Raw genomic sequence first — 12634 nt, 5'->3', positions numbered from 1 at the left:
CTTATCACAGCAATAATCTGCGTTCGATCTCACGCCTTTGAGCTCGGGGTCGGGATCAATGTCAACAATCTCAATGTCATAAGCACGTAAACGTTATATACAATGTCTACGTAATTAACCAGCTAACTAAAATAAAACTTACATTTATTTGCCTTATTACATATGGTACATTACTCCGTTGTGTATTCAGTTCCTTTATCCAGCAATGGACTGCGATTGGCAGAATGATGACGATGATGATAATGAAAATATGTAACAATAATAATTTCAAAATCAGTCATCGTGCCGATGACTGATTTTGAAATAACCTTCTATAATGTAGGTACACGTCTACTATTACTGAAAATAATTTTATTTCAGTAATAAGCTAACTATATACGCAAATAATTGCATTTTCATTTACCTATTTTGAATTTCGCACGTGACGTCACGCCTCAGTAAACAACAGTAAACGTTGTATTGTGTCTATACACAACAAAGAAAGGCAGAAAGTATTACGTATTTCCTAAGGTTAAAAATGAATTCCAAAGTTTGCAAGTGGTGTGCGGTCCCTCTGTGTATAAATACATTTGAATGCCAACCAGATCGAAGAACAATCTACAGAAGCAGAACGACCATATATAAGTAAGAAACGAAAAATGATGGTTCTTGAAGAAAGTGGAAAACAATTAAAAGAAAGTATGGTTACAGAACATTTTGAAGAAATTGCTTAAAAGTAAAAGTTCTCACTGGTAAAAATATTAGGGCTTTTCATATGTGAGTAATACTATATAGTTAACAGATAAAACTTATGATAACACTAAAGATAAATAAAAAATTAATTACAAGGAAATTTTCACATTTCGAAATTCAGATGAGCAAAAGTCTTTATTTGATGAAAGAAACTCTCCTAAAATCAACAAATCCTGGGCATATTAGAGGAATTTGCCTTAACTACACCTTGTTCCATCATTGATAGATCTTGGATGTTTTATTTTCTTCACAAAAACGCGAATAACCAACGACTCAACTAATTAAATTATGCAAAATTAATTTTGAAAGGCGTAAACACAACAACTGTTCAAGAGAAACGGTTATAGATACAGAGGCGTGACGTGACGCTCTGATTGGTATTTCAAATAAAATGTCCGATTGCAGAATTTTATACTTTTATTTTTTTTAAATCTTATTATTCTCAATGTGTATATTAAAATAAAATCATTTTTGAGAATCATTTAAAATAGTTTCTTCTCTAAAATCATTTATTTTTTAATTCTAAAGCATGCCTATCGTGAGGGTCAACACTGCCTTCAGTCATCGCCAAATATTACTCAAGTATCATAAAGTACCATCACGCAGCTTAAAATGACAATGAAATGCAATTTGAACAATAATAATCAGTAATACAACGGTGTACACATCACAATATATATACTTAATTGGAGGTAAACAGGAATATTAGAAATTTCTTATAATGATAATAATAATGCTTTTATTTAAAAAAAAACCTCAATATATAAAATCATAACCTGATCATTGTCTATGGGCGTGTATGATCTATACGTTGCTATTTACTGTTCTTGTTACTCAAATGTATAAAAATAAATATAAGAATGCAAATTTTTTAGATCTTGACCGAAAAATAGGACAATCGTTCAATTCGTTAAAATATTTCGTATATTTCAAAAAACTCATACTGAGTTTAATTTTTCTGTCAAAAGCAGTACTGCTTCTAGGAAAAAATAAACCTGTTACAGTTAAATTGTCAATCTGTGAAAAACCAATAAACTTTTTAATTTTAGTCAGTTATTTTTTTACCTATTCGTATTTTCATATAAATAAAACGCGATTTTAGAGTAAAATTTCATTGTTTTTTATTTTTTTTTATTTCATCGTATAATTATTATTATATTATCTTAAAGTTGCACACGAGCAATTATAATGAATTTGTTCCTATTTTAAATAGCGAAGGAAAAAAATAAATAACGAAAAGATTTTCACCGTAAGATATCTAAAAAAAATCTTAGTAAGCGAATCATTGTAATGAAGCTTTTCCAAGTTGCAAATATAATATATTTATTGTCTGTAATTTCAATGAAATGCAAATCTAATATAGGAGATGGTAGGTCTTCTATATTAAATTTACTGATAATGCCACATGAGATGCTTCAACAAGATAAAACATTATTAAAATCAGTTGATCCTCTCTAGCTACATGATTCTTAATATAACAACCACTTCGCGTTCGTCGTAAGTTTGCGTGTTGCCACAAAGGTATTGCAATATACAATACACTTTGGTTTTTATATTTAATGATCACTGTGTTATTATTATGATACTTAAATTTTTTAATTCGATTAACACTTTTTACTTTTTAATAGAAATTCGTATGGGAATTGTCCGAACCCGTCACGGCGGGGGAGGTCCTCACCGTCTACCTGGTGACGCGGCGATTCACAAAGCGTCAGAAGCTTGGTGTTTACCGCCTCGGCCTGGATGTAGTGGTAGCAGATGGCCAGATGTCCGTGATTGATACTCTGCTTACTGAACGGAACCAACCTGCAGCGGTAAGTATTTTAAAAATTAATATTTTTAAATGTAATAAAATATTATTTTAGGTAAATGCGATTATTATTGATTTGAAGACATTATTATGTTTTTCATGTAACTGAATGCTGGCTTACTTGTCGTTAGTTTTTTTTGTTACTTACAACTTAGGTGAAGGCTTAGTAATATTTTAAAATTTCACTCAATGAGAGTTTTAAATAGGGGATTTATGCTTGTAAATAAGTTCTTCACTTCAAGGGTGTATCACCGTTTTTGTAAATGTATTAGAAGTAAATATGGGGACGGAAGTATGCATGGGAGATAGTTTTAATAATTAATGATGGCGATAATAATGGTAGTAAACTAACTTTTTAGAAGACCTTATAATATAGATATGCGTAAGTGCATAATGCACATTACACGCACTCTCGATTCCTTGAATGTCATACATAATCTGACAAGACGGAATCCGATAGGACCGAGGAGAGATGATCTGCACCAACTTAACTTGCCTTCCGAGGCATGTGAGTGTAACATCTTCAGTTACCATAATTGGGTGCTGCTACTGAAAATTTATTGACATAAAACTCAAAAACTTTTATTGGTCTGACCCGGAATGCGGACCCAGTAAATCAAGGTCCATAATAACTTAATCAAATAGGCAGCAAATAACAGCATGAAAGCATATTATAGCTTAAGAAATAATACAATTTTCAATAATATAATTAAATTATAAATAATTTATATATTTAGTAGACATCATATTTGCGTGTTAACAACTATAACGTTTGAGTGTGGAGAACATAGTTCCTCTCTTACTCGTAACTTTACCTAACTGCTTTGAATAAAAATTTGGCAAGATTTTTAAAGTAAAATGCCAGTGCAGATAATCCAACCTTTAACCGAGTATTTAGTCATGGAATCATTATATAAAGGACTTTACCTGTTAGGAATGATAATGGCTGACGGCCATTATTGTCATTATTTAAAAATCACATGAAATATTAGTGTTGACTATTCGGCTCAAACTAGACTTGACAAGCATGAAGTAGCTAATAGCTAAAAATATTTCTAGCCCAAGAATTTTAAATTTTTCGACATCAATTTATAACAAGCTGGAGGTTTTAATATGAAATATGTAGGAGTAATGGCAGCCTTACTTCCACTTCAATAAATATATTAAAAGTATTGATTAAAATTTCTAAAATGGTACATACGCTATCCATAATAGTGATCCCATCAATAAAAAATATTTAAGCTTTATTTATAAATACGATGACGCGTCTCGATTTTAATGTAAAGGGTGCACCAATTGTAACATAGATGGTAAATTAATAGTTTTTTTATAAAAAAATGGTCCGGTTGCCAGTCAAGCCGAGATGGCCCAGTGGTAAGAACGCGTGAATCTTAACCGACGATCGTGGTTTGAAATCCGGGCAAGCACCGCTGAATTTTCATGTGATTATAATTCATATCGTGCTTGACGGTGAAGGAAAACATCGCGAGGAAACCTGCATGTGTCTAATTTCACTGAATTTCTGTGTATATTCTACATGTGTATTCCACCAACCCGAATTGGAGCAGCGTGGTGAAATAAGCTCCAAACCTTCACCTCAAAAAGAGAGAGGAGGCCTTAGCCCAGCAGTGGGACATCACAGGCTGTTAGTGTTAGTGTGTTCCGATAACACAGGCACAAGCACAGTGTACGTAACATCTCAGTTCCTATTGGTGGTGACGAATCGAGGCTAGGAATTTCCAACCCTGTACCTCGGGAGCTTTATAAAATAACCACTACACTGCGAGGCATTTAACATTTACATTTTCACGAAAATAACCATTTAATATATTATATAAAAACAACAAGCAATACCGAGAAATAATTTACTTCACCCAAAAAAATTACTTAGAATAAGGAAATTTGATGTATGATATTAAATCTCATATATGTTTTTACCATTTATACTTTTATGGTTCCGTAAATCCAATGTTAAAACGGAATTTTTATATACTAACTGTGGAGTTTGTTTACCTGTTTGACTTGCAAAATCTTCTTTCTCCGAAATAAGATAAGGTAATCATGGATGAACAGCGTAAAATATTCCGACATGAGTAGTTAAGTAATTAATATAGAATATATTTTCAAAAGCTTCAAAACTATGTTTAAATAAAAAGGGTGGTTACGATAAAAATAAATACATTGTAAAGGTCGTTATTATCTACACTTTATGTCAATTGACAACTAAAAGCAATTGTGCAATTGGCATTAGTGCTGGTAAAGAGGAGATAGCTTGCATTATGTTATGATACATCGTGCGGACTAGAAGTGCTCTGACGCGGTCCAAGCTTTCCTTGTTGGTACGCATTTAACATTGACATCGTAAGCTTTAAAGAAATGTTCAACAGATGGTATAGTTGTAAGTTGATTTATATTCAAAGTCCTATCAACAATATATTCCTTGTATAGCTACCACCTCATTACTTGATTTAACTCGTACTGTAGTGTTTAGAGTTTGATTTTTGTTGGTGTCATTATAATATTCTCGAACATATATATATTACTATTTTTACTATGTTCGTTACCTCTTATCTTTTGGGGTACCATTTTACCCCTTAAATAGTAGAAAATTTCAGTAGAGTATAGTGTTTTCTAAGAAATCATGCGGTTTCGGGTGTATCGATCCATTGATGTAAAGCGCACCCATCAATAATGTCAGCACTAAGTGCAAGGGGAGGTCTTTTGATGGTAGGAAGCCAAAAAAAAGCATCTCCAATGTAGATCGAGGTCAGACTACTGCACGCTGTAAATATTTGTCAAATACAATTTATTTTGCAGTATCCAGTAGGATAAGGGCCAACAAACGATGACGAAGATGACACATTTCTCCGAGATTACCTCCCGTATGTTTCCCGAAGAAGATAAAAGGGAAATAGTGATTTCCCAAGGGTACAATAACTTGGCTTAATGTTAAACGCTGCACAATAAAAATCCTGCCAAGAAAATATTATTAGTTGCTATTTACTAAATTATTTAAGATAATCCTCAATAATGACAATAGGATTAGCCTTAGCACACGAAAAAGGACCGCAAGTGCATATAATACAAATAATAAATAATAATCATATAAGATTAAACGATATCTTAAATAGCCTCTATATATCCCACTGCTGGGCCTCATCTCTTTTTGAAAAGGTTTGAAGCGTATCACACCAAACTTTTCTCATGCGGATTTGTGTATATTATATGTGTATCCACAAAACCGCACACAGGTTTCCCCACGATGTATTTTATGCACTAATTAAGCAATTCAAAATTCAATGGCAGTGCCTGGTTTTGCAACCGTAAACATCACTTAAGATTCACGTGTTCTCGCCACTAGGCCATCTCGACTACTACTAAATTAGATAAAATACAAACATTGTAACTAATTACGAGTGAAATTTCCCTTTCATTGTGCCTAAAATAATTTTGTTTTACTCCAATAACATGATCAAGAAACCTACCTATTATGTAAAGAAATTATTTAAATGAAATTATGCAGACAAAATAACACTATATTTTATTAGCTGTCATCTATATTAGTAAGATTTATATCTGCCTTCGATTTATTTATTCAAATAAATTAAGTTAAAAAATAGAATTAGCTGCGAAACGTGTTTTTAATGGTTTTATCACAGGATAAGTTAATCTCGTTTGTTGAATCAAAAAGCCGTTGCAGCTGCAAAAATAAAAATAATATGTTCTTGTATACAGGTTTTCTATTTCGTTCAAAAAATAGCAACCAATTCTGTGTGCATGGACATACAACGGATTCGATGTAGAATAAACGCTGACAAGCAATAGTTTTAAATCCGTTTCGAGAAAACATACAATCGTGATATTGGATAAAAAATCAAACGTTTTCAAAAATAAAAATTTGATCAAGAGTAATACAAAAGATCCATTCGCTTTTTATTAAAATATATTTTTATTTTTTGTAGTATGAAACAGTCTGTCATCCTGTGTTACGTATTCATTAAAATATATTTTAATATAAATAAATACTAACCTAAATTAATACGAGTAGTGGAGTTACGTATATAATCATGAGAAATAGTATATTTTAAAACAAAGAAAGCAGTAATTCTAATTGTAAAGTTAAAATGTTAAGTTTTATTTTCAGTAAAGATTTATAATTAATCCATTTGTTATTAACATCTCAGTAAAAGGTTTTTGTAATGAGCGAACCCATTTTATGAATCCCGAATTTTGACGTTTCTCCACGTTTCAAGATCATTAGAGTCCATTGCATGTTTTTAAGAGGATGTCCGTGTGTGTGTAGGTGCGCTCGGATTTTTTTTCACGATTATTTCTTTAACAAAAATGATATCGAGATGAGGCTAATTGCATTCGACGCAGAATTACAAATTCTAGCGTTGATTAGATTTTGAGTAAAATCGATAGACTCAATTTTTTATCATGCTAATAAATATAACTGAAAAAATTTATATTATTTTTACTATTGCCACTGGAAAGTCGTGAGGACCGACCACCCGGGTCCTACCCAGACCACTTTTTTGGATAAGGATGAATACTGTTTGAAATAATAGGAAGTTAACAACGGTGTAAATGACAACAACAACATATATAATGAAACTAATAAATAATATGAATGATTAATATTTACAGCGCCAATGTCTATGGGCGATGGAGCGCATTACCATAATTTGGCCCATTGGCCACCTTCCAGTAGGTCTTCCTTAAATTTGGTTAAACTAAAATTCAATAAACGCGAAAATATTTATACAGAGAGAAGTGTTCTTGTAAGAACTGATGTTTTTAAGTTAAAGAAAGCATTACAAAGATTGACGCTTCAATTGTCGCATTTGTAGCTTTTACGACGATACTTACATTGCCACATAAAGAAAGTATCTTATAATTAAAATTTCTTTTCGACTCTTAGTCTAGGCATCTAGTAATATATCCTAGTCAAAATATTTAATGGATTTCTAACCCAACAGTCATTGTTTCGTCACACATTGAGCACATTTTACGGTTAGATATTTGTGTGACAAATGTTATACAAGTATTTATTGGGCCATACACGGGCATCACAATTCATTTTAGCTGTAAATATACTGAGCCTCGCAGAGTATCAATGTGTGTGGTTAGAATATGTGGGTATTTTTAATCACCATCGTGTCCTGCGATGAATTACAACATCATGATTTGAATAAATCAGCAACAAACACGAATTGAGGAAGCCGTAACATGTTTATTCAAGTCAGCAGTCATACCGAGATTGGTGTTTTAAGGATCATGTTTGTTTATATATAATAGACAAATTATATTTATATTTTTAATAATATAATAAATTCCTCGAAGTTACATAAAATATGAAATCGTATTATGTTAGTAATATAAAGATTGACTGAGATTAATTGATTGAGATTCAAACATGAACCATAAATAATATATTAAATACTTATATTTATACGTTATATTTATACTTATATATTTCCCAGCAGCACCGCTCTTCTCAAAAAAAGCCCCTGCGCTTCGAGAAAGTTTACCAGCATTTGCCCCCTGTGATGTCAGCAGCCCAAGCCGTAAGGTCCGACTTTCGATTCATAACAACATTGTAGTGGGCCTTCGAGGTGTCGTTGAGGGCCTTTGCGATGTCCTCGTACATCGCTTCGACCACATCATCAGAGTATGTCGAAGTTGGCGCATATACCTGTACGACCTTCAGGGAGTACCTGTCGGAAAGTTTTAGGACAAGGTACGCTACCGGGTTCGACACACTACTGATTTCCACAATGCTGCTAATGAGATCCTTTTTGACTAGAAAACCGACACCACCCTGGGAGAGGTTATCACCTTCGCGGAAGTAGAGTAAGTTACCGGACTCTAGAGTTATCGTGTCCTCCCCCTGTCTTCGGACTTCAGATAACCCCAGTATATGCCAGTTTATATGACTTAACTCTACTTCTAATTCGGCGAGGTGATGGTCCAGCCTCATCGAGCGTCCATTATACGTTGCCATGTGCAGTCGTTTTATACGGTAGCCTGACGTGAACCGGTGATTCTTAGCAACCCCTGCCCTGCCGATACCGCGACCGCTACCTTGGTCGGGCCTAGCGGGCTTGCCGGTAACTGGGGGCCTTTTTTTGGGCGCATCTGCCATTAAGGGAGGGGTTTGCCCTTACTCGCCGCGCTGGGCAGGCGTGTTGGCGAGCGCAGTAGGGGGGTAAGATGTTTATGGGAGGGGGGACGCTGCTGCCCATCCCCCCTTTTCCCCGTCCCTCAGTCGCCTCTTACGACACCCACGGGATGAGATTGGGGGAGTACTATTCTAAGCCGGTACTCCACGGCACTTCTTCTTCTACTTCTTTCAAAAGAAGCCTCAGAGGAGGTGGACCTGGCGAAGCCCCGATAACGTGACAAGGAACGAGATAGACTTTATCATTTCGAATAAAAGGCACATATTTAGAAATGTCTCAGTGATCAACAGGTTTAATACCGGAAGTGATCACCGCTTGGTTCGAGGCACTCTAAATATCAACTTAAAAGCCGAAAGATCGAGAATGATGAGGTCGACTCTCCGACCTACCATGCTCCAAGCTGCTCAAGGCTCCGAAAAGTTCCAAATGGAACTTCAAAATCAATTCACCGCGTTGGAAACCATAAGCAGCATTGATGAGAGAACCGACATGCTGGTCAAAATACTGCAAAACATCCCGCAAGTGTTTTCCACCACAAAGAAGAGACAACGCACCAAAACTCTCTGCTGAGACACTCGAGCTCATGAGAAAACGACGAGAACTACCATCGTTTTTGTCAGATAAGGCCTTAAACCGAACAATAAAAACGCTGACGCGACACGATCTCCGACGCTCCAATACCCGTGCCATCAAGGCTGCGATTGAGCAAAATCGGGAATCGAAAGTGTTCGCTCGCAAGTTTGGGAGGCCGCGTCTGACAAAACTTAAAACTGAAAATGGTGGGGTCGTTACCTCTAGGCCTGAGATTGTCGGAGAAGTAGAGAGGTTTTAAGGGCAGTTGTTCTCATCAAGATCGGATAAACCCGTGGGAATCAGTATTGATGACCAGCGCGCCCCTCTTATGCGCCATTACTCCGAGGAGCTCCCGGTCGTTGACCAAGGAGAGATTAGGGCGGCTCTAGAACAGCTTAAAAACAACAAAGCTCTGGGAGATGACGGAATCACAACAGAGTTGCTTAAGGCAGGCGGGACTCCGGTCCTGAAAGAGCTAGCAAGCCTCTTTAATTCCGTCATTCAACATGGCAAGACCCCGGAAACGTGGAGCGGGAGTGAGGTGGTACTGTTTTTCAAGAAAGGTGATAAAACCCTCTTGAAAAACTACAGACCAATCTCCCTCCTGAGTCACGTGTATAAGCTGTGCTCAAGAGTCGTCACGAACCGTCTCGCCAGACGACTTGACGAGTTCCAGCCCCCAGAGCAAGCCGGCTTTCGATCAGGCTACAGCATCGTGGACCACATCCATACTGTTCGGCAGATTGTGCAGAAGACCGAAGAGTGCAATCAGCCGCTGTGTATGGCATTTGTGGACTACGAGAAAGCCTTCGACTCCATCGAAACCTGGGCAGTGCTCGACTCATTGCAGAGATGTCATATCGATTGGAGATATATCGAGGTACTGAGATGTCTGTACAACGCCACTACAATGACTGTCCACATTCAGGACTGTAAGACGAAGGCGATCCAACTGCGCAGAGGGGTGAGACAGGGGGATGTAATATCCCCGAAACTGTTCACCAACGCGTTGGAAGACGTTTTTAAAACGCTGGATTGGACTAGGTATGGAGTCAATGTAAACGGCGAGTACATCTCACACCTTCGATTTGCCGACGATATCGTCATCATAGAAGAGTCGCTGGAACAACTCACCGAAATGCTGCGTAGCCTAGGCGAGTCTTCCCGGTGTGTCGGTCTCGGTATGAACTTGGACAAGACCAAGGTCATGTTCAATAGGCATGTCGTGCCGGGACCGATATACGTCGAGGGGAAACCTCTCGAAGTTGTTAGTGAATATACCTACCTAGGACAGATAATACAAGTCGGTAGGAACAACTTCGAGAAGGAAGCCGATCGAAGAATTCGCTTGGGATGGGCAGCATTTGGCAACCTTCGTCAAGTCCTTAAGTCGTCTATACCGCAATGTTTGAAGACGAAAATCTTCAACCAATGCGTCTTGCCTGCCATGACATACGGTGCCGAAACGTGGACACTAACTGCGGGACTAGTCCACAAATTCAAAGTCGCTCAGCGTGCTATGGAGCGAGCTATGCTCGGAGTATCTTTGAAGGATAAGATCAGAAATGAGATTATTCGGAATAGAACCGGAGTCACCGACATAGCTTGCAAAATTAGCAGGCTGAAGTGGCAGTGGGCTGGTCACGTATGTCGTAGGACCGATGGCCGTTGGAGCAGACGAGTCCTAGAGTGGAGACCGCGAATCGGCAAGCGCAGCGTGGGGCGCCCTCCAGCCAGGTGGACCGACGACCTTAAGAAGGTGGCGGGCACCAACTGGATGCGGAAGGCGGAGGACAGGGAGCTTTGGCGCACCTTGGGAGAGGCCTATGTTCAGCAGTGGACAACGATTGGCTGTTGATTGATTGATTGACCGCTCTTCTTAATCCAATCTAGAACGAGTGGTTTATGCAAAACAATTGTTACCATTATAATTTACCCCGTAACCATTTACTAAGAGTCAATGCCAACAAAGATTTTTAAATCCCTACCTGAAAATTTATGCTATCAATCGCAACCTACAGTCTGTAAATTAAGACGAATATTTATCCAATAATCACCAATTGTCGACAAGGTTGCAATGCCTCTATTGTATTGGTTTTGTAAACAACTCTCCGATACCAATATCGCAAATTCATGCTAATGGAATGTTCCAGCAATATTTTAATACAATCGATTGAACGTTTTTTTATTTTTAATAAGGATTAAAAATACAAGGAAATTTAATTCAATAGTTTTTAATTTTTCATTAACTACCTGTGACTTTAGCTGTCAATAACGTCAAATTCGTTCGACAATTAAGGAAATTCTCATAAGGAAACCTGCATGCTTAGGAATTCCCTCCACATGAGTGCACTAAGTTCTGCATGGTGGAATAAACTCCAAAACGTATTTTTAAGAAGTGTTCTTTTTCCAACAATGAGACATTACGAGCTTTTGTTTGTTCGCCACAAATGTGATGTAATCATATACCTAAGTGATTTTCCATATCTCGAATGCGGAACGGGTGACTGTGAAAGTTAATTTCTGACTTCACATATTTCAAAAACGAAAGTACGAACTTAATTTAGAATGCACCTTTCGTAAGTGAGAAGACTCGGATACTTTTCTGAATTCTGTACATCGTTAAAGTTTGCGAATAACAGAGTTAAAAGTTGGTTTTAATTACTAAGAATTTTTATATTTACAAAAAGGTTAGTTGGTTAAACGAGTATGGCGAGCCGGTTGGAGTGGTTTGTAGATACTTTGCTTTCACGCTGGAGGTTTTGGGCTCAATTCCCATCCAGGACAGACATTTGTGTGCATAAACATGTCTGTTTCACAAACATTAGTTCACTGGTAGTAGGGCTTTGTGTAAGCTCGTCTGGTTAGGTACCGCCCACTCATCAGATATTCTACCGCAAAACAGCAGTACTTGGTATTGTTGTGTTCCAGTTTGAAGGGTGAGTGAGTCTGTGGAATTACAGGCACAAGGGATAAAACATCATAGTTCCCAAGGTTGGTGGCGCATTGGCGATGTAAGTGATGATTAAAATTTCTTACTATACCAATGTCTATAGACGTTGGTGAATTTCCATCAGGTGGCCCATATGCTCGTCCACCTTCCTATTCTATAAAAAAGGCCTGGGTGTAATTATCTACATAAGTATGTATTTACAAAATAAAAGTATATTTAGTATATCAGTTGTCTGGTTTTCATAGCACAAGCTCTGCTTTAATTTGGGATTAGATGGCCGTGTGTGAATAATGTCCCAGGATATTAGTTGATTAAACAATTATTTCTTTGTTCGTGTAAATATTACGTACAATTATTTTAAATTTTATTCGTTACATATAA

General features: G+C 36.8%; 1 protein-coding gene across 1 annotated transcript in view; it reads left to right on the top strand.

Moving 5' to 3' along the window:
* Positions 1-638: 638 nt before the first annotated feature.
* The window catches only part of LOC126780582 (otoferlin-like), a 57359-nt gene continuing 45363 nt past the window's right edge, over positions 639-12634 (top strand). The window contains exons 1-2 of the mRNA XM_050505179.1: positions 639-683; positions 2361-2546. Of these exons, the coding sequence (XP_050361136.1) occupies positions 639-683; positions 2361-2546 (231 nt within the window). The remainder of the gene's footprint in view (positions 684-2360; positions 2547-12634) is intronic.

Source organism: Nymphalis io, chromosome Z, assembly GCF_905147045.1.
Source record: "Nymphalis io chromosome Z, ilAglIoxx1.1, whole genome shotgun sequence".
NCBI lineage: Eukaryota > Metazoa > Arthropoda > Insecta > Lepidoptera > Nymphalidae > Nymphalis > Nymphalis io.
This window is presented reverse-complemented; position numbering and strand designations above follow the sequence as displayed.